This window comes from Siphateles boraxobius, unplaced genomic scaffold (assembly GCF_051911475.1).
Source record: "Siphateles boraxobius isolate OS27281-9 unplaced genomic scaffold, OSU_SipBor_1 26, whole genome shotgun sequence".
In the NCBI taxonomy this organism is placed as follows: Eukaryota; Metazoa; Chordata; class Actinopteri; order Cypriniformes; family Leuciscidae; genus Siphateles; species Siphateles boraxobius.
In genome coordinates this window covers 24,173,090-24,195,278 of record NW_027508876.1, presented here as the reverse complement: position 1 = coordinate 24,195,278, position 22,189 = coordinate 24,173,090, and the positions used below count along the sequence as shown (strand labels likewise).

The 22,189-nt window shown below is 35.9% G+C and overlaps 3 protein-coding genes across 9 annotated transcripts in view; 2 read left to right on the top strand and 1 right to left on the bottom strand.

Annotated features, from left to right (window-relative positions):
• The window catches only part of palmdb (palmdelphin b), a 38,376-nt gene extending 29,127 nt beyond the window's left edge, over nt 1-9,249 (top strand). For 3 of the 4 annotated variants that reach the window (XM_077245080.1, XM_077245079.1, XM_077245082.1), the window contains 3 exons: nt 5,911-7,978; nt 8,113-8,201; nt 8,336-9,249. In XM_077245080.1, the coding sequence (XP_077101195.1) occupies nt 5,911-7,978; nt 8,113-8,201; nt 8,336-8,419 (2,241 nt within the window). In that variant the 3' untranslated portion in view covers nt 8,420-9,249. Of the gene's footprint in view, nt 1-1,965; nt 2,270-5,910; nt 7,979-8,112; nt 8,202-8,335 lie in introns of those variants that run through there. The other variant, XM_077245081.1, reaches the window with a different exon arrangement.
• Nucleotides 9,250-9,546: 297 nt separating this feature from the next.
• Nucleotides 9,547-22,020, bottom strand: frrs1b (ferric-chelate reductase 1b). Of its 3 annotated transcripts, none has more exons than XM_077245083.1 (16): nt 21,908-22,020; nt 17,673-17,868; nt 17,429-17,580; nt 17,207-17,301; nt 16,634-16,781; nt 16,324-16,506; nt 14,971-15,069; nt 14,096-14,246; nt 13,909-14,022; nt 13,124-13,239; nt 12,958-13,044; nt 12,248-12,345; nt 11,127-11,185; nt 10,691-10,834; nt 10,377-10,477; nt 9,547-10,275 (listed from the first exon to the last, which is right to left on the bottom strand). In XM_077245083.1, the coding sequence occupies exons 1-16, from the start codon at nt 21,953-21,955 to the stop codon at nt 10,183-10,185; spliced, it is 1,884 nt and encodes a 627-aa protein (XP_077101198.1). In that variant the 5' UTR covers nt 21,956-22,020; the 3' UTR covers nt 9,547-10,182. The 3 variants fall into 3 exon arrangements, with proteins under 3 accessions (XP_077101198.1, XP_077101199.1, XP_077101200.1); XM_077245084.1 differs by lacking the exon at nt 21,908-22,020 and adding an exon at nt 19,053-19,170; XM_077245085.1 differs by lacking the exon at nt 21,908-22,020 and adding an exon at nt 18,919-18,997.
• The window catches only part of aglb (amylo-alpha-1, 6-glucosidase, 4-alpha-glucanotransferase b), a 29,427-nt gene continuing 26,894 nt past the window's right edge, over nt 19,657-22,189 (top strand). Inside the window, exons 1-3 of one of the 2 annotated variants that reach the window (XM_077245076.1) lie at nt 19,657-19,793; nt 20,462-20,568; nt 21,972-22,182. In XM_077245076.1, coding sequence (XP_077101191.1) covers nt 20,487-20,568; nt 21,972-22,182 — 293 coding nt within the window. In that variant the 5' untranslated portion in view covers nt 19,657-19,793; nt 20,462-20,486. Of the gene's footprint in view, nt 19,794-20,461; nt 20,569-21,971; nt 22,183-22,189 lie in introns of those variants that run through there. The other variant, XM_077245077.1, reaches the window with a different exon arrangement.

The following is a 22,189-nucleotide window of genomic DNA, read 5'->3' as shown; positions in this document are numbered from 1 at the left end:
TGTGTGTGGGTGTGTGAGTGTGTTTTAGAGTGAATTAAAGTGTTGGCGTGGGTGAGTGGAGGCGTGCGTGCGTGCGTGTGTGTGTGTGTGTGTGCCTAGGGGAAATGTGAGACAGAGATGGATCCTCTTTGGAACTGATTACAGATGAGAATGTCTCCTGGTCCATTTCACCCTCGCATTAATGCAGAGAACAGCAGAGAGCTGACACATGAACTGCTATTAATATGTCAGCAAAAATATGGGTAACAATTTCTATGCAGCCTGTATGTACTCATAATATGTATTCACAATGGCTTATTTTAGAATTTCAAATCAGGTATGTTCTTTTAATTATTTGAAACCAGTTATAATACTTAAAAATCTATGGTTAAAACACAGCATAATAACCAGATGTCGCATATTATAATGGATTATTCTCTTGATTATATTGTATTAATAATAATAATAAACACCTTGACCAAGTAAATAAATATAAAAATGTATATACAATGTGTATATAAAATCATATATAATTCTATTTATAAAAAAATATTTAAATGATAATAGATATAGTTTGCATTCATATTATTATTATTTTCTGTGTGTGTGTGTATATGTATACAATATCAATCTTAACTTAAAAGAAAGAAAACAAAATTACTAATCCCAAACTTTTGAATGGTAGTGTAATATTTTTATACAAGATTTCTATTTTTAATAAAAATAGAATAAAAAGTTATTTTTTAAACTTTGTATTCCATCAAAGAATCCTGAAATAAAGTAGCACAGGTTATAAAAACATTACGCAGCAAAACTGTTTTCAACAGATAATAAATCAGCATATTAGAATGATTTCTGAAGGATCATGTGACAATGAAGACATTGCATCAGCTTTGCATCACATACATAAATTAGATTTTAGAGTATATTAACATAGAAAATCATTATTTAAATTGTAATATCTCACAATATTACTGTTTTTTTCCTGTATTTATGATCAAATAAATGCAGGCTTGATGAGCATAAGAGACTTCTTTCAAAAACAATAGTAATATTTCCAAACTTTTGACCAGTGTGTATATATTTACACACACACACACACACACACACACACACACACACACACACACACACACACACACACACACACACACACACACACACACACACACACATATATACATAAATACATATATATATGCATACATATATACATACATATACATATATATACACACACATATATATTTATATATATATATATACACACACATATATATATATATATATATATATATACATACACATACACATATATATATATATATATATATATGGTACATACACATACATTATATATATATATACATGTGTGTGTGTGTATATATAATATCTAAACTTTATTCTTGTATATTTATATTTGTATATTTATATTTAATATATATTTATTCTCTTGTTGTATTAAAAACTATTTTATGTACATGCAGCTTCTCTAAATAATTTCACTTTTAATTTTAAAATACAGTTCATAGTTCATTTTAAATAGCCTAGTCAATACGTACATAAAAAGAACAAATATTCAAGTCATTTTTCCATTTAAACTGATGAATTTCTACAAAATTCTCCCTTCGAGACATTTGTGTATTATTCTGCAATGCTCTCATGCCGCATAGTGATTTTTATCACCCGAGAACATCGCCTTCCCATTTCCAAAGGCTCAGTGCTCAGTCACATGCGTCTGAATGGCCACCTACGCTCCGGCCCCCCAGCACCTGTTTCTGTGATGCTCCACACAGGTTATTATTTCATTCTCAATAGAACAACCTTGAGCATGAAATGTTCTTCTTTAATGGCCTTTGCTCACACAATGATGCGCACAGCCTATAGATACCAAAACAGTTCAAAAAATATACCTTGATTATATTTATTAGTGAAATCTCTGCACTGACTATGCCACAATCCCCTATGACATAACTTTCATTTTAGGAAAATCATCGACCTCATTGACAAGCCACTTATTGATCAGTCAGCCAAAACTGTAGCTGTTAATGCAAAAACACTGGAGCGGCCAATCAGAGTTGAGATGCCCTGAGGTGACCACTCATGCCAACATCAGACCAACTCGCAATGGCATTTCTGCCAATAACTCCCATATCAGGGCAAGTTCACTTCCTATCCATGCATCCACAAGCTGTTTACTCAAGCCCAGAGTGCATACAGGTTTCACCAGGAAGATTTTCTTGGCAAAGTGGTGATGATCTCCTTCTGGCTCCTGTTTCTAAAGCTCACGGTAGGTATTGGGACAAGCTGGTACCTCCGTCTGCCTTCAATGCAAATGTTATTGTCACTGAATAATTTATGGATTACAGATTGTCATGACACAAATGCTGAGACGGAGAGGGTGCGAGATTGTTGAAGTTTTCTCACAAGCTGAGCTGCTAGAGGAGGAGCTGGGTAGGGGGTGTTGCTATGGTAGTCAACACTTTACCGCTTGTCATTTTCATGAGGCTTTGTGCCTTTTGTGTAGCTTGATTGGGGTGAAATGGGCAGGCGCTGAAGTGGATGGTAATTTCACATAATTTTGACTGTTTTTAGTGGTCGCATTAGCATGCCGCTTGAGTTTTGAATGATTGTGGGAGACTTTCGTGCAAATACTGGTAATTGTACCAAACAGACATCAAGGAACAGCTAGACGACTTAAGTATTTCAAGCCAAAGTAAACTTATATAATCTATATGAATGATGCTGTCTATTTGTACATTTTGATTTCAGCACAACCCCCTACCGATATTGTGTTATGTTCAGCATTCAAGTGTATAATTGTGGATTTGATGTTGTGAGAGAGAAAAAATCCCTTTTCTAATCCCCATGGCAGCTGATTTAGTCTGTCAGAAAGTGTTTGAGCGTTAGATCACACATCACTTTGGCACTTGGTACGAATGAGATCAGAAAAATCCATGTAAACAAACCACGCTGCCGTTATCAAACGCACTGCAGTGGCGCATAAACAAGACAAGACAAATAAGGACATGCAATGTGTGATTGATTGTTAATTCTCATATAAAATGCTCTCTCGGTATGCAATATAAGAAACCCTGTGGTCAGTGCAGTGGCAGTCTATGAGGGTGTTATCTTTGAGGGAGATTTCTTCTTTCTTTTCCTGTCTGATCCAGAGCTTATGGTGCTTATTTCTGCCTACTATAACCCAAAAAATTTGTGAAATAATTCACTGCAATTAAACAAGTGATTTCACTTTCTTCTAAAATCCTGGAATAATCTAATATAAGGAATAAATGTTGCATATTTTACACAAGGAAGCCCAGGTGAATTTCAAATGCCTGTTTGTACATTTTAAAAATTACGTTCACACTATAAAATGTGTTAAACAGATGTAACAAGGTGCAATTTGGGAGAGTCAGTTCAAAAGGTAAGAATTTTTGTGCAGAGTGAAACTAATGCTTGTGACTAACCTGGTTTTTAAGTGTTGTGCAATTACAATAACAACATGGTGCCTTTCAACAATCATAGAAGTTGCTGGACGTTTAGCAGTGTTTCTGTCACAATTTATCATCTCAGCCTAAAAACAAAAAATAAAAAAACTGTCATTATTTGATCTAAATTCTTACCTGAAAAAGTGGTTGCAGTAAGCTATCTGAGGTTATTTCACTCTGAATACTATTCTTACCAGGCGTTATTTACATTAAATAGGCACTAGAAACACTAGATTCACATCTGTTCTATTTCAGAAGGTCCTATTAAAGAGATAATTCACCCAAAAATAAAAATTCTGTCATCATTACTCACCCTCAAGTTGTTTACATTTGGCAAAATATCTTCCTTTGTGTTCATCAGAATAATGAAATTCATTTCATACAGGTTTGGAATAACTTGAGGTGAGTAAAGACAGAATTTTTATTTTGGGGTGAACTATCCCTTTAAAACCAGGACGGAATGATTTTGATAACATTCGAATTCATTAATAGTCCAGTCATTTTAAGCCAAAATGGGGGTCAACCTTGAACAAATTGCAACAGAAGCATACTCAACTGATTTTGTATCCTAAATATGTCCTGAGTAAAGAAAAAAAGCCCCGAAGAATCCCATTAGGGGAAAGTTTAGAAAAAGACCCATGACAGAGTTGGGGTTTGGGCATTGAGTGCATTGTGTACGTAACTAGATTTGTTGATCCAGACACTTTTTATTTGATCTACCTTTTTTCTTCTGCATTCTCCGAGTCCTTACCCATGTCTCCTGTTCTTCCCCCAGAAACAGTCCCACTGACCCAGCCCCAAACCCCATCTAATAATAATTAATAAAGGCTCTTTTACTGTTATATGTCAACAAGATTCAACAAGACATTTTCACCTGCTATACCCAATGTCTAGATTTGTTGTGGTATTTATGCAAATTAGCACATATGTAATTAGATTATGCACCGTTTGTCCATGTTAACAAACAATTTCAAAAAACTTTTAATACATTTTTGTTGGTCTTGATGCAAGTAATCAACTCACTAATTTTCATGGTGATATTTAAAGGTTAAAAATTTTACCCTATTCACGTGAGAAAGAGAATGTATAGGCGAATGAATAGGCTATATTTGGGTCTTTTTCGAAACTTTCCCCTAATGGGATTCTTCTGGGCTTTTTTTTCCTTACTCAGGACATATTGAGGATACAAAATCATTTGAGTTTGCTTCTGTTGCAATTTGTTAAACCTTTTTTCATAAAATGACTGGACTGTAACGGTTATAGCGTATGTTCTGCCAGAATACTCAAAACAGTCTAATGAGCGAATGAGTCTTTTTTATTGAATCACATACAGCACGATATGTGAAGTCTTGAGCTAATGATTCATATGAGCCGGAACATTTTGGTGAATCAATACATAGCCTACAACGCGATCATTGTGAAGCCAAATCACTCAGAATTATTAGCAGCTCTATTAAATGATACAGAAAAAAAATTATTTAAATCATTTGAAGCAGTTTCACAATTATTCTCATTCATTTACTGAACAGCAAGTCATTAATTTCATCATGTCTGCCTCAATGAACCAACCCAACCTAAAACATTCTATTTCATATGACAATGGGTAGTTAAAGATACACATTATTTTTCTGTGGTATTTTATAAATTAAAAGAATAATTCAACCTGACACCTCATTTTTTTTCTTATTTCAAATTTATTAAAGGGATAGTTCACCAAAAAATGAAGGTTGATAGTTCACCCTTTTACTCACCCTCAAGTTGTTCCTAACCTGTATGAGTTTATTTCTTCTGTTGAACACAAAATAAGATCATTTGAAGAATGCTGGTACTCATAGAGTTGATGGGCCCCATTGACTTCCATTTTAGGGGAAAAAAAAATACTATGTACTATAAGTCAATGGCTACAGTCAACTGTCTGGTTACCAACATTCTTCAAAACATCTTCTTTTGTGTTCAACAGAATAAAGAAAGAAAAAATACAGGATTCGAACTTGAGGGGGAGTAAAAAATTTCAAAAATTTCATTTTTGGGTGAACTATCCCTTTAACAACAGAATTTGATTTTTTCCTCAAATTCAAATAAATCGTTAATGGAACCATTAAAGAACTATAATTCAATTACTCAGTGTAGAATGCATTCATATGTGCCACCATTCCTGATGTATTTTAGTGGTTTTACTTTATTTGTAAAAGTTATTAGTCAAGCATGTTTTTCAATCTCCTGCTAGGAATATTACTTTCAGCTACGTCAGCTCAAGCTCAGGAAGTTTCCTATATAAGAATCAGCCCTGAAAAACTTAGAAATGTAGTATTACATAAGACCGGTACTAAACATGAGTGGTTGCAAATTAGCTTTGATATGCTGTGAATGTTTTGGTAATTAGGGAAATGAGATTCTTCTTGCTGCTTTTGAATTTCTTTGTTGTATTTTTCTCTTGCAGGGAGCTACGAGTGAGATTGAAGAGGTGGATAGACTGGAAGATATCGCAGGTTCTTCTCATCCTGAGAATCCAGAGCATACAGAGCTGAAGTCCCTGTCTGAGCCTGTAACCATGGAGACAAGTGAAAACTCCGGCACAGCAAACATAATTGACTGTGAAATGGAAGTCCTGGAGACTGAGTTACCTGAGAGCAAGGATACAGGAATCATAGATGAACAAGTTTGTCATGATGCTGATGTTTTAGAGTCCATTGGTACAAAAGTTGTGGCCGACATTTTAGCTGGCTTACCTCCCACGGAGACCAAGGCTGATGAGCTTGAAGACGTTTGCAGTCCAAAAGAGGCGCTTGTCCTGGAGGACACTCAAGAAGAACTTTATCGCAATGAGTCAATTACCTCTTCGATATCCGACACTCCGTCAAGTGCTGAGAGCGTGTATGAAAATGACGTCACGCATAAGAGGCAAGATTCGCTGAGACAGGAACCGTTGGAGAACATCGCACCTCAGACAGATGATGTTGACGATGCAGATATTTTAGACCCATTGGGTATAGACTCACAAGAAGCCATCTTAGAAAGTTTTGGATGTGAGGAGCCAGAAGAAACCATCCTTGAGCACTACATCCGAGAAGAAGTTCTGTCAGACGTCTCCACAGAGTCCTGTCACGACCCAGACGAAATAGACGAGTGTCTTCGTGTCGAAATAGCTGCAGCGTCACCAGACAGCGAAACCGATGACAAATGGAGGTGCTTCTTCTCTTCCTCCATCAATAAGGAAGATGATGATTCCTACCTTGACAGCCTTGAGCTGAGCGCACAAGAACTCTTTATTCAAAAAACAGAAGTTCTGAATACTGAGGAAGTTTCAAAGGAAACTGAAGAGCAGGAGGTTGCTGTGGGAGAAGAAGTGCTAGAACAACCAGGGAATGACCCAGATCAGCAACCGCAAGAGATATCTTACAATTCATCCACACTGTTCCACGGCTTGTCCAAGATTTCCGAAGATGATGAGGATCTTGGACGAGGCTCAGCAACTCACAAGAGCAATTCATTCGATTCTGTCAAATCCGATTCCGGCAAAAAGGTGCCGAAAGATTATTGTGTGATTCAGGAAATGAAAAGCGAGAACGTCAGTACTGAGCATGTGGATTTCAAAGTTGCTCGCCAACAGTGGCTAGAGATCGAAGAGCAAACGAAAAACTTGACACACCATCCAAGCACACCAACAACTCGATCTGGCATCTGCCAAGGTAGTCACAGTTTCATGTATACGCCTGTCCGCAACATCGACCGGCCCAAGAGGGACCTTGAGAGCTTGTCGCTTGCAGAGGACTATGCGCACACCCAGTTTAGCCCTTGCTCTGAGGATTCAGGTCTGGACGACTCTAGCTACAGATCGCCGTTTGAAGACCCTGAGACTCAAATTGAGAAAGAGATTCGCCTGACCATGGAGCGTGAGGACAACCTGAGACGTGAGAGGGGAATGTCAAAATCGTACTCCAGTGACTGCGTACAGATGAGGGTGAGATCTGCCAGCTTGAACCCTGGAAAACTATGCCAAGAAGTCGACGAGAAAAGGAAGATGTTTGATCACCAGGATGACGATAGTAGTATATCCAAATCTCTCGTCAGCATGATGCCTTCTTTCATCATTACCTCCTCACCAACCAAAAGCTCACAGAAACTAGACTTGGCCACCAACAGCGTTATCGTCCTCGAGTCAGAGCCTTTCCCTCCAAGTCCACGACATGGGAAGATGGTGTCCTCCAAATCTGCTGACTGGAGACCTGAAGATAACCCTAATATCATCATTCTGGAGACATCAAACCTCATCATTCGAAGTGCATCTGAGTTCAACTTGAATTCTGCTTCTGAGGAAACCCAGGAGAAGATGTTTCTCAACAACCCATTTTTTAAGCTGCGGTCCAGGAGTACGATATCTCTCGTTGATGAGGAGATTAAGATGGTGAAGCAGCGAGAAGAGGAACTGAAGCGTCAAAGGGCCATTGTTTACTCAAAGGATCACTTCCTGATGTCTCCAAACCGTTTGGACAGCTCATTGTTTACAGGTACTGCATGCCAACAGAAAAATACAGACAGAATTTTTCATTCCATTAATCTGAAGTAATGACTACATCACTAAGACTGCAAAACACATGCATGTCAGAAAAGATGTTCATTATTGGTTTTCAATAAATTTCAGATGATGTGCCAATTAAATGTAAATCATCCCCTTCATCTCCAATGAAAACATGCAGAATGGATCGTTCAGCTTTGTCATGTGATCATCGAGTAAGTATTTGTATGTATGCATGTATGTATGTGTGTGTGTGTGTGTGTGTATTTATATAAATACACACTCAAAACGTCCATGTTTTCAAAGATAAAATTGAAAATGAAAATCACTTTTATTGTCCTGTCAATAGTTTCTTGAAACCTATGCTGGAGGCCGACGTAAAAGTGCCATGGCTTTGCGCTGGGAGGCAGGGGAGTTTGCGAACAATGAGTAAAAAAAGAACCAAGATGGACTCTGATCGTCAATTTGCAGCTGTTTTACGTAAGAGAATTTTCAATGCTCAAACTTGTTTGTTTATTGTGACAGCATATACACTTGCCACTGCTGCTTGTGTGACTTTGTTGTTGATCCAGAAACAAATCTGCATTAGCCGAGATGCCTAAATGTTATTTGAATGTATTGTTTCACGCATATTTGTGATTCCTCTTTGATGAGGTATCTAGAGAGACTTATAAACCATATTTTTTTGTGTTTTGTCTATGAAGTCGAGGAGAATATGTACTGCATATTCGTATATTCATATATTTGTATTTTCGTGTATGGAAATGTTTGTATATCCCTAAATTATATGAAGATATGAAACAGTATTAAAAGGTTTTAGGATAAATTTTAAGTCAAAATATACACAAAATGGATGCATTTTGTTAAATATCGCAGAAAAAATCAATTTGGTATCTTCTGTCAAAAGGAAATCATTTGAGATTTCTTTTTTTTAAAGAATGAATATGAATTTGATTGCTATGACTGCTCTAGGACCAGAGGACATTTTTTGAAGATACTAATCTGCATCCAGATAACATTTCAATACTTCAGTTACACTCTTACACTCAAGCTACACAAAGCTTGAATCTATTCAGAAAATCATCTACTATCTAAAAATTATCTGTTGCTTTGTTGTCCACAGAAAATGTGCATATTTGTCAAACCACCATGCTTTTAAAAGAGTATTGCTTGCTAACCTTGCTTACCATGTCAGTCTCAAGAAAATACTTGCTTTGCATACCATTTGAACAATCAAATTAAGAATAAAAAATTAAATGTCAATTAAAATCAATTGTCTTCTTATACTAAAACAGTTAACTCTGATGAACAAACACACAAAATTGTCTTTGAATTAACACTTCACAGGAGAAAACACATTTCCTCACACAAAAATTTGATTATTTCACACACACACACGGCATGATATTCAGTCTATATGAAATAACTCACCAAAAGATGATTTTAAAGAGAGAGCCAGTAGCACAGGAACCCATATTGTTAAATGGCTGAAATTACAATGCAAAGAGATGTATTAATACAAAATATATGCATAACTTCTAGATAAAGCCAGTAACAAAGTTTAATTTAAAAAAGCTTTATTTAAAAAGTCAATAGATCTGTCACAGATTGTCTTTTGTGCAAAAACCTTCATTAAATGGTCCATTTCATCCAAACTACATTCAGTCTTTGTACAGAATGAACACATTAGTCTTTAATGCGGTTGTGAATGTTTACATCTCAGGCAACAGTAACAGTCTTTAAATCCACAATTCACTTTCAGAAAACCTCATCCAGAACACAGTGTTCAAAAACAATTCATATTTACTTGAACTGAAAACATGATCAATAATGCTTTCACCAAATAACACACAAACGGAATACGTTCTTCAGGTTCGATAAAAGAAGCAGATAATCAGGAGACATTTAAATGAAAAGCAAAATTTGTTCTTTACAACAAATAATTTTATAGGTAAACCATAACATTTATAATAAAAATAAATTACAAAAACTTCTAAAAAATTATACAACTAAATTGATTTATACCTCAGCAGTAAAGAAATGTAATTTCAAGTTAAACAAATTCATTTTACATAATCACCGTAAATTGAAAGGTAGCCTAAGTTAGTATTACTCCATATTTCTTTGGCTTGTTTTAACATAGGCACAATTAGTGAAAGTCCCAGAGACGAAATGTGGAAATGACTGCTGAGAGTGTCATACTGAACTGATAGTACAAAGGAGAACAGTCAGAAATCCCAGATTTCCACAGAGATAAACAGCCAGAACTATGTTTTTAAAACAAGATTCCTAGAAAAAGAAACAAAAATGCAATGGGTTTTTAAGAATTTACATTACATTAATGTAATGCACATGTTTGTCATGAGGAAATAAATACAAACTCAACTCACCATGCAAGAAGTCTCATTCTCATCAGGAACAAACATAATCTCCTCTTTGTCATCAGAATTAATATGTTCTGTGTAGATTTTGACGTTTTTAAAATATTTACCTGAAAAGCACACATACACAAAAACTGAAGCCAATTAGCATTCAACCCAATATGTCAATTACTAATCCAGTATAATAAAACCTTTTACAATTTAATGGATTCATACAGCACAAATGATTTCCAGACTAAACAATAAGAAACACTACTCGTAAACATACAGTAAACTGAGGTATCCAAGTACAGAACACACATGGTTGGAGGCGGTTCACTGACCTACTGATAAAAAAACCCTTCGATGGACTTCCAGAACCAAATCTGCCAGCACAAACCAGATCACAAGGAACGCCAGGACCCCTGTGGACCATGGAGCCGGCAGGAGCAGAGCTTGCTGATGGATCCCGAGGAAGATGGTGACAACTAAATCAGGAAACACACAGCTCGCTTAACACATACTGCTAGTGTTTCAGGCACTAATATTATGCATCATAACATGACTAGCTTCCGTAAAACTACAATACAACATATTATACAGTATACGACATGCAATCAGTTATGATAATAAAATCAAGAGAATTTTATTCTGACAAAACTGTTCACTGTGCAATTTTACTGAGCTTACAAAGCCGCTTTCTGCTGTCAACATTGTTTTTACTATAGATCGGAGCCACATAATTACCCCTTCAAGACTATTCACAGTGTTGTATCTTACCAGCTAGGATTTGAACTATTGTTCCTGTTCCAAAATGCATCCAGTTGAAGATGTATCTCCTGAGAGCAGGTTTCACAGAAAAGACATTTCAAACATGACCATTTCAATCACAATTGATATTAAAACTGTATTCACAATTCACAAGCTATCTACACCGTTTAAAAATGTTCTGAAATGGGATAGCCCCTAACAGACAACTCAGAAGCCATCCTTACTGGAATTGCATACTATTTTGATGCATACTGTGTTTAACATTTGTATAAAATATCATAGTCCCTGACAGACAATTCAGGATGGTATATTGTACACTGCCTTTCAAAACATTTGGGGTGGGTAAGATTTTTTTTTATTGTTTTCTTCTGCTCACAAATGCTGCATTTATTTAATCAAAAATACAGTAAAAACAAATATTTTGAAATATTATTTCATTTTAAAGGAACTGTTTTCTGTTTTAAGATGTTTCAAAATGTAATTTATTCTTGTGGTGGCAAAGCTGAATTTTAAGCAGCTCCAAGTCTTCAGTGTCACATGATCCTTCAGAAATCATTTTAATCTGCTGATTTGGTACTCAAAACACATTTCTAATTAGGAATGTTGAAAACAGTTCTGCTGCTTAATAATTCTGTGGAAAATGTGAAACATTTTTTCCAGACGTTAATTTGAAATAGAATTATTTTGTAACATTATAAATCTTTCCTCTCACTTTTGATTTAACATGTCCTAATTAAACCTATTAATTAAACCTCTTACTGACCCCAAGCTTAGGAACAAAAGTGTATACTAGGTCCCTAATAAACCCCTTACGAAACCCTTACGTTCAGAATGGTATACTACCATGATTCTCATACTATTACTTGCACAACATATAGACTGTCTATGAATTGAAAACCCAGATGACCCACTAAATTTGCCAGTGTATGTGCAGCACACAACCAGACCAGATTGTGAGAGACTCTTTATCTCACATGCAATGTACATGTACTTTTTTTTTTTTAGCCAACTCTACTTTTAAAAAAAATAGTATGCAGTGCACATGTACAAACTGCACTATATGCTAATAGTTCATAGTAAAAAAAAATATTCTAGCTGTATTATTCAGTGCTCCTGTTTCCAGGATTTACCTGGAGGCGTCTGGCGCTGGTCTGAAAAGTGCCATGACAGGTTGGATGACCGTGAGTGCCATGACGACACAGCCCAAATAGGGGTGTATGCCTGCCCGCTGTGGACAATAGATTACAGATTAGAACTGACTGTATTAATGAAGCTAATGTTGTCAACAAACTTCATGAAGAAATTAGTAATGACAGGGAACAGCTTTTCAAAGTCTGTCAAAGTACAAGTTAGATTGGTATTATTTTGTGTGGGGGCAGGTTGGACAACTGGAACAGGGCGCCCTCAGCTGGTCATACACAGGAAATGACTGAAGCTGTGACAGATACTTGGCAAGAAGGATGTCACAGATGCCCCTGGTGAGTCACAAATGTGTCCCTCATGCCCAGCCTTATGGATAAATACACGTGTCAGCTTGAGACTCAAATAAGCCAGCACTTGCAGAATTAATAAGACACTCGATCAACACTGTGCTTGATTAATCCCTGAAGAAAAGTGGGTATGTTTTTCATAAACGAGCCAAAAAGATGGGTCACAGCTGATGAACACGGGACATTTATTGGCTCTTTTTTTATTCTGAGCAGACAGCATGTGGGTCTGACACATTGACAGCTCTGTTGAACAGTCAGAGGTGTGTGATAATGGGGGCGAAAATATGACACACTGTTAAAGCATGAGTCTTACTCATAGGCAGACGTCTGTGTGTGTGTGTGTGTGTTACCTTGCTCCAGCCTCCTCTGTACATAAAAGGCAAAACAAAGCCGACCAAGGTGAGCAGAACTGTGAGGGTCATCAGCATTCGGTGTAACTGTGGAAACAGAAATCCTTGAAGATGATTCACATTTGAAAATGTTCTGAAATCCACATTTTAGCAAACAAGCTCCTACCTGAAACCAGACCTTCTGCCCCAAAATGTTCCTTTCAGGCCAATCGGGTTTGAAGTATCGTGCCATGATAACACCAGCACTGACTGTCGACATCCAGGCGATCAGCATGAAAGCCCCTACAGGTACAAACAGATACTGAGTATTAGAACATTTTTGTAAATGTTGCCACAAGGATGTTACTACACAATTGTATGGTATTTTGGGTTTTTGCTAGGTTGATGTTTACTTCCCAAAGAGCCCAAAACAGTGTTATTTTAGCATTATTTTCTACTACAGTACTTAATGTTTTGTATTACCATTTATTTCCGCATTTATTTAAAATAGAAATCTTTTGTAACATGTGCCCAAAACTGATAATTTTAGTATTATTCATCTAAAATTACAGTACTTAATAATATTTTAATTGGTTTTTAGTTTTATATTCATATACATTTTATGTTATAAAAAAACAAAAACTTATAAAAGGACAAAAACACATAACGTTTTTAAATTTCATAGCTTTAATTTATTTTCATTTCAGTTTTATCAATTTTAGAACTTTTATTTATTTCCATTAGTTAACAAGAATTTTCTATCAGAAGGAGATATAATTTTCATTTATCGGATTAAGAAATCAGATAGAAATTTATCAGAGATAGAAATTTAATCTGAGATCATTTAAGGTTTTTTAAGTTAAATATTTTCTTCTAATATTTATGTTTTATTTAATTTCAGCTTTATTTCAATTAACAATTCTTATAACGATTCAAACAAACTATCTGACCAGTTTAGCTATTTAACATCACCATGATATTTGATGAGCAAGGGCGATCGAGAACCAGTTAGATCCTCAGGAGGTCCCGTTATGACTGTCTGATAGGTCGAAACCAGAGGTTGGCGGTCATGTCGATGAGTTCGCCCTGGGGAGAGAGAAAACAGAGTCTTTGACACTTTCGGCCACAGAAAATAATAAACAAAAAAACAATGTCTTACCATTTTCAGCTCGACCATGTGCCATGAAGAGGTAGTACATCTGGTCCAGGATGAACCGATTCGCATTGTCAGGTTGGAGATAAATGTCTCTGCGGAAGCTACACTGAATCACTCCGTCTGATAGTCTCCAAGCTGTGTCTTTCAGAATGTTCTAGGAATGAATATGAGCACAAAGACTAGAGATTAAATTCATATTATTAATAATATATTGGGGGGGGGGGGGGGGGGGGGGGGTTGTCTCAAATTTTTGTTATCATTTATTCACTTTCATGTCATATTCAAATCCATTCTTTTCTTATTCCATGGAACAAAAATGTTAAAAAGTAAAAGGTAAGCAGCGCTGTCAAGCTTAATGTCACTATGAAATCAAAAAGGACAATTCTCAATTATTTTATGGAATATTTCAATTTTATTATAAATAAATTATTTATCCATGCACATCATCATTTTTTTTATTTTATTTGCAGCAATAGCAAACCACAACCATCCAATCAATTCTCGGTGGAGAAAATCAAGTCCCACCCTTATTTTTTCTTGTTCCAGAAGCTGTTTCAATCAAATATAACTGCATTAGTCAAGCCTCCATTTCCAGCTCAAAGATGATTAATAGAATTAGCAAAAGAGGCTTGGGATGATATGCAATAAGCGTTTTAAGGGCAAAAACCTGACAAATGTCTTTAAAAATAAAACATTTGAACAATATTTTGAGGTGTGGAAACTGTAATATATGCTAAATTGAAACCGGGCCGTTGAACTCCACCTCAGCTGTGCATCGTTTTTCTAATAAATCAATGGCCCGTCATAGATTATTTCTCACTTAAGCCAGGGTGTGCTGTTTGTTAGACATTTTCACTGTTCAATCAATGCAAGTATACCTCTGAAGAGATTACTGGGTGAGTCCGTCCAATAACAAATGCAGCCTTGATGTCAACTCTGTCTGTGTCTTTGATACACAGATAGACATCATCGTTCCCCTGAAATTCACAACACATTTGCTATTATTTATGCTAAGACATGCTAGTCATTCAAAGGTATAATGATTATAATATTTTATTTTAGTATCAATGATATACTATTACATGACTATTATATCAAAGATATACAATTATACTATATTGTTTACATAAATATTTGTAATTTTCATTTTAGTTAAAGTTTTATAATTTTTTGGCATTTATTGTTCTTGAAAAATATGCCTTTATATATTTTATTAAAGTTATTTTAGTGCTTAAAGTTAAACAAAAAAATTAAATAAAAGAGAAATAAAATACAATGGAAATGTGTTTTTTTATACAATTTAGTTTTAGTTAAAGCTGCAGTCCGTAGTTTTTCCTCTTTGTCGCCATCTCTGTTCGAAATCTGCAATTGCAGTTATTCACGGAATTATCAACTTTACGTGGGTTGTGCCTCGGCACGGCACAGCGCGGATTAATCCAATATTTTGAGGAGAATGTGCGGCTGTCAGTCACCGCGCCGGTGTTGATACTGTCATTTGAAATCAGATTCTATTTTTTGGAAGTATGATCAACACAAGAATTTTCACCCGAAAATGTCATTGATCAAGTAGCATCCACTTTTGTTCTGATCAACTATAAAGGGGAAAAAAAGTATTGCAGTAAATCGCGCTGATTAAATCTAACGATCGCTTATCAAGTCACGTCAAACCGTGCAAATTATACTTTGTTCTCAAATTGTTAATGTTAACAACATTAGCATTGCGTGACTACATTTAATGCCCTTCCGATATTTATCCTTTTTTTCACATGGGCCCATGAAGTCCGAAGTCTTTTGCATTTTACAACGGGTGAATCTCCAGTTGGTTGTCACAGGTGATTGTCGTTTGAACCTTTCTGGTTGCGCCATTAAATTGATAAGTTTATATCAAGTGCTGTGAGAAAAGGCTATAAATCTCCACCTCCAACATCCTCCCACACAATATAGCCTACTAGCCGAGATATCTTCTGTATGAGTACAGATGTGACGTAAAATTTCCCACAGAAACCCACCAGTACCACTTGAATTAAAAACATTATTATCGAGCTAAGGCAAGCAGATAGATTTGAACACTGGCTGGGTATGTACTTGCTCAAAAAATGCAGCTTTAATGATTATAACCATGATTTCACACTTTCAGACTACTTATCAGAAATCATACTACAAAAGGTCAAAGTAATACATGTTGTACAATAGGATGTAAAATATGAAATTATTCAAAGTGTCTATATTACCATCCATTTGTCCAGTGATAAGGCAAAGGACACATAACCATCTGCAGGTCCACTGAGCTCAAACATCACGCCGTTGCCCTCTGCCCTAAAGGACAGGAAGTGACACGCCGTGTCATTTTGTGGGTCACAGCCCTGTGGATCTCTCAGACAGGACTTCCTGATTCCACAGCCCTCAGAGGTGAACTGAAAAGGTTATTATTATTCATTAGTATTATTTACATATTCCAAAGATTCTGAGCCTGAAATGTTCACAAACTCATGACAGTGTGTATACTATCACTCCAGTAACTTAAGCGGTGTTTTGACTCACTGAACGTGACATTGTTGAGAAAGCTGTGGTTTTGGCACCAGTGGAACCTCCAAAGGTAGATTGTGGTGGAGGAACGACACCACTTTGGGACACCACTGGACCTGCAATCTTCACCCAATATTCCTTATAGCCTTGGGCAACTGTTAACCTGAAAGAAAAAAAACAACCACATTAAAGTCACCAAGAAATCCAGTTGACGATTCTTATTTTTTAAGCAATATTGCAGTATCTATAAATTATTATACTTTTTTTTTTTCAATTCATGTGCCCTCGCAATATTTCTTCAAAATAACTTCCCCTCCCTCTTGCAGCGACATCTCTTCTCTGATGACGTGTTTACTAGCGTGAGGGCGGGACAACCTGTCACTCACACGAGATCGACTAATAGCAAACAACAACCATCCGATCAGTTCCCGATGGACAAATTCAAGTCCCACCCTACATTTTTTCTTTTTTCCGTTTCCCTTGGATAAACATCACAATAGGGAAGAGAAGACTATCGCAACATCTGTTTCAGGCCTACTTTAAGTTTCGGAACTAGAAGGTGGATAAAAACAGCATTTGAATACTTACATAAACTGCACACTGGGAGGAGAGTCAGGTGGTGCTACCCAGATCACCTGGACCTCTGTCTTATGGGAATCGCTGGTATGACTCACAGCAGAGTTCTGTGAATGTTGAAAATACCGAAGGTTCAATGAATTATATCCATTTGAGAGAAACAAAGTACCATAATTTCTTAAGTATTTAAAAAATAATAGTAAGAATTTTTTTTTTTCAATAAATGTCACTGACCACTTTATTGTCACACTGAAGAAGCTGAGAAATGTCAGAATTTATTAACTTAAATGATCCAACTATTTCTTTGAGATTCCCAGCATTCCTTGCTTCAATGAGGAACCCTTTGAAGTACCGTTTGGTCCCTGAAGACGCCATTGATAACGTCACTGTGAATATGAAAAACAGATTATACTGTACGTTTTTGTCAGAGCAAGATTTAAAAAATGTTTTGACAAGTATACCAAGACAGTATTCCTACCTTTGATTTCATCTTCAGGGCTGAATTGGGATTTGTCTGCTGTGATGGTGAATGGTGGATCTTTGGGGCTGGGAACATAGCCATGTTGAGGTGTCATGTCCCCACAAGCCACTTCAACTTTTCCATTATTGTAGCAAATGACTGTCTCTAAACATAATGGGAGCAGTAGCAATACAATCCTCATCTTTGTGAGAACCTGAAATAAATGTATAATTACCATGAAACCCAAACTTTACAACAATAATTTGACAAGCATTTGACAAGTGTAGCTGAAACAGATGGTGCCGAACCATGGATCATGTTCTAAAAAGATGATAATATCAAGATACATCTCCGAAAAAATAACTTAACTAGTTGCTTATTATCATGCATATTACTAGGATATTGGCTGTTTATTAGTACTTATAAAGCACATACTGTATTAATGACTTATTCTACATCCCCTGATCCTACCCAATACCTAAACTTAACAACTAGCAATAATTAGGAGTTTATTGACACAGAAGTTAATAGTAAGAATCAGACCCTAATCTAAAGTGTGACCGAATTTCTTTCGTCTGCCGAGCACAAAAGACAACATTTTAAAGAATTTCGGAAACCAATCAGTTGATGGGCCCATAGTATTGGGCCCATTGACTTCCATAGTATTTTTTTTTTTTTTTTTTTACCATATTACGGAAGCCAATGGGGTCCATCAACTGTTTGGTTACCCATATTCTTCAAAATATCATCTTTTGTGTTCAGCAGTAGTAAGAAATACAGGTTTGAAACAACTTGAGTAAATGTGAGTAAATGATGACAGAATTTTCATTTTTGGGCGAATGATCCCTTTAACTTCTAGTTCATGATTCAAAGATACAAATAAATATAATCAGCTGTGCATTACAAACGTTTTTCAAAAAATGCCTGTTGTCTAATCAGTTTTTGCTGAGAAACCTGGAAAAAAGATAAGGAGGACTGTGACTGTAACTGATTACAGAACAGCACTAAAAGACTGCAGAGTTTTAACACACATCTGTAATTTCTGTAAATGTGTGTGTGTCTGTGATACAAGTGTGAATGTGATACGGTCCAGGTTAAGGTCAGGTTTCGGTATCTTCCGTCAGGCTAATGATATAGACTGATACTACAGACAGATACGAATAAAAGTGTTAGTGAACGCCAAGTTGGGAAATTCGACCTTCTTCCATAAAAACTAGGGTCAAATGTAACGCTACACAAATATAACGTTAGCAGCCACATTCACCTTTACACTATAACAGCAGCAACTTCCTAGTTAACAAGACGTCTGCGCATGTGTATAATGAAAATAAGCAGCCAAAGAGACAGACAACCACAATAAACTGCTGGCGGAACGATCAAATAAGTTCATATTCTTACCTCCATTCACCTAAAATAAATTACCATCGCACTATCACGTCACGTACAAAAACACACAAATGTGCGTGAGGCGGAAGTGCACGCACGCGGTAAGGTATGGGCGGTCTTTTTGCTAGGAATCGTTTGATTGGTTGAATGTCGTGCTCAAATGCTAAAAATGAATGACAAACGTGGATGTGGTCCCATTCCCAAGTGAGAAGCTTTTTTTTAAAAGGTCGGAGCATCTGTATTTTTCTTGAAAGCAAACCAAGTAGTAGTAATTTGAATTTGGCAAAATCACACGAACAAGAGTTCAACTTCTGTAATAGCCTACTGAATATCAGCATGGCCGTGATTACCTGCGGCATTGGGTCTGCCGCCTCAGGCTCAGGTAATCCAAGTCGTATTGGTATTTAGGCTGTTGTCAGCTCGTGCTTGTGTGATATTACTGAAATACACTGTAATAATAAATTCTGATAAATACTAATTCATTATAAATTATACATTATTAATTAAAAATATTATTATTGGAGCAATTACAATAGTTCATCAAATTTTAGCACACCTATGTGCTGCATGGACAACGCATGTTCTTCACAGGCTTTGCCTGATGTAACCAGTGAGATGTAACTAAAGGTACTGGCTATATTTAGGGTCACTGAAAGGTCATGTCACCTCAGATGCATGACCTTATTAGATGCATAAGGTCTGCTTGACTAACACTGGGTGACACTCCAGTGAGGAGTCTGTCGGATGTTGCTGGTAATTAAACTTTTATTGGTTAATTTTAATTATGGCTCCTCATTTTAATATTTACTTAATGCATGAAATGCATGCTACTATTAAATGAGAAAAATAAAAGGCCGATTAATTAATATTTTTTTGGTTTTAATATTTCTCTGAACGTATCTTACATGTAAATACATTATAAGCTGAATTTAATGTTTATGAAATGTTCCAATGTTGAAATGTTTAAAGATTTCCAAATTTGTGCGATATAAAGTGATCAACAAATAGGGCCTAATTATTTAATCTTTTATTTATTTTATACTATGCATGTCTGTATTTATGCAAAATTTTACGAAAGTACAGTATCTATCTATCTATCTATCTATCTATCTATCTATCTATCTATCTATCTATCTATCTATCTATCTATCTATCTATCTATCTATCTATCTATCTATCTATCTCATCATTGTGTCCATATGCTGTTATTTCAGTTTAGGTCAGTAGGTCAGATTTTTTTATTCAAACATTGCTGAGAAACTGTCAAGCATTTACAAATCCCCCTCTTGCCTATATAGTGAACAGATGTGACATGTGAACAGATCTCAACATGTGAACAGATTGTTCACATGTTGATCGTTGTTATCGTATGATAGCCCACACTTTTGCAAATTCAGAGGTTACCTCTCCTGTGTTTAAAGGGCATCCTAAAAAAGCACCGCGAACATGTTCCGTGGCCAACAGACCCGAGTCCTTCTCCTGAATGACATGGAGAGACTGGAGCGCACTCTATTTCGCTTGGAGCAAGGTTGGTGTCTTCTCAAAAATTGTGCATTGCAAATGCAAATATTTTCATTTACGTCATCATCAGTTGTGCTATCATGATGTTTATTTTTATTATTTTTTATTATTATTATTATTATTTGTATAATTTATCATTTTAATGCTGTTGTTGATGCATAAATTATTCTACCCCTTTTATATGTATTACTTTATTACTCTCTGCAACTCAAGACTTTGGAACCCAAGAAGCTTTGGATAGATTTATGCTTTACTCGTGGTGCATGAGCACCGAATATCACATTCAAATAGCTGTCCGCTATATATAGCTGAGGAATGTACTGGTGTTCTATTCTGTTTGCTGTGGTGCTCATATATTTTGCAGTGTAAATAATGTAAATATAGTTTACTATTGTATGCAACGGTCAGATTGTTGCTAATTACAGAATAGAATACTACTAATAGAATCAAACTGCTTACTACATACTGCGCGTACTGTGAAGCAGTACTATTATGCAACCATAAACCTGAAACTCTTTATAGCATTATCATTTTTGAGCCGTGGGTTCCCTCTGGAATTTCTTATGGGTTTGTGAAATAGCTTAAATATCTTTTTATGAGTAAAATAAAATCTTAGTCTATTCGTTTTTCATGTTTTTTTCTACAACATAAATGTTCTACAGCAAGCCTTTGCAAAACAATGAAATATAACCATTTTCAATAATATGGATTAAAACAGGCCTTTTCAGATCAAATTTAGCAATCTTCCAAAGAATTATGTGAACTCTTTTTTTTTTTCTTAATTATATTTTACAAGCATGCTGTTTAGTGATATAAAATCGCAATATCACCTTAAAATAAAAATGTAAGATAGATTAGACAATTTTTATTGTATCTTTATATACTGGTGTATAAATCAGTGGTCAGTTTTGTTTTTTAAACACACAGTGGTGCACATTCAGTAAATTGTAAATAAAATATTCCAAATATAATTTATTTAAAATTTTTTGAAATTTTAACATACTGATAAACACAGACATTCTCGCCTTTTAGCTTAAGGCGAACAGGAACGCTTTCTGAACTGTATATCTCTAAAAATGCATCAAAATACAATGCAACAGCTAAGTTTATCAAATTGCACACCAAAACTATATATGAATAAACAACCAGTAGCTTCAAGGAGAATAAAATCATAGATTTTTGAGGAAAATAAGATGATCTTGAAGTCTACTTGAAGGGATTTTCATGTCTTGTTCTAAAACATAAATTACACTGTATCTGATATGTATTACGTTTCATTGCTCTGAACAATAATTTATGATTCAAGGATCTTGTTTGATAAATGCTCTATTTAAAGGAAGACTTACAGGGTTAATTGATGTGCAACTCCCTTGCTGTTTTCTCATGTGACTCATATTTAATTTCACTTAGGCTTTGAGCTTCAGTTCCGCCTGGGCCCGACCCTGCAGGGCAAGAGTGTGCATGTTCACACCGATTACCCAGCACATGGCAAGAAGTTCGTTGGCTCCAGCTTCCGTCGGCTGGAGTGGGTGAACCCCAGTGGCAGAGAGGATGACTCAGACAAGTACTGCACACTGGACCTGGAGATAGCAGGGTCTTATCAGTATTACTTTGGGTGTGGGTGAGTG

Bases quoted from the DNA above. Each gene is read 5' to 3' on its own strand.
- frrs1b (XM_077245083.1), bottom strand. From the start codon at position 21,955: ATGAGTCACATGAGAAAACAGCAAGGGAGTTGCACATCAATTAACCCT. The intron at 14,247-14,970 runs GTATACTTGCAT...ATTCATTCCTAG, and splicing joins ACCCAGTAATCTCTTCAGAG to AACATTCTGAAAGACACAGC. The intron at 13,240-13,908 runs GTGATGTTAAAT...TTGTACCTGTAG, and splicing joins CTTGCTCATCAAATATCATG to GGGCTTTCATGCTGATCGCC.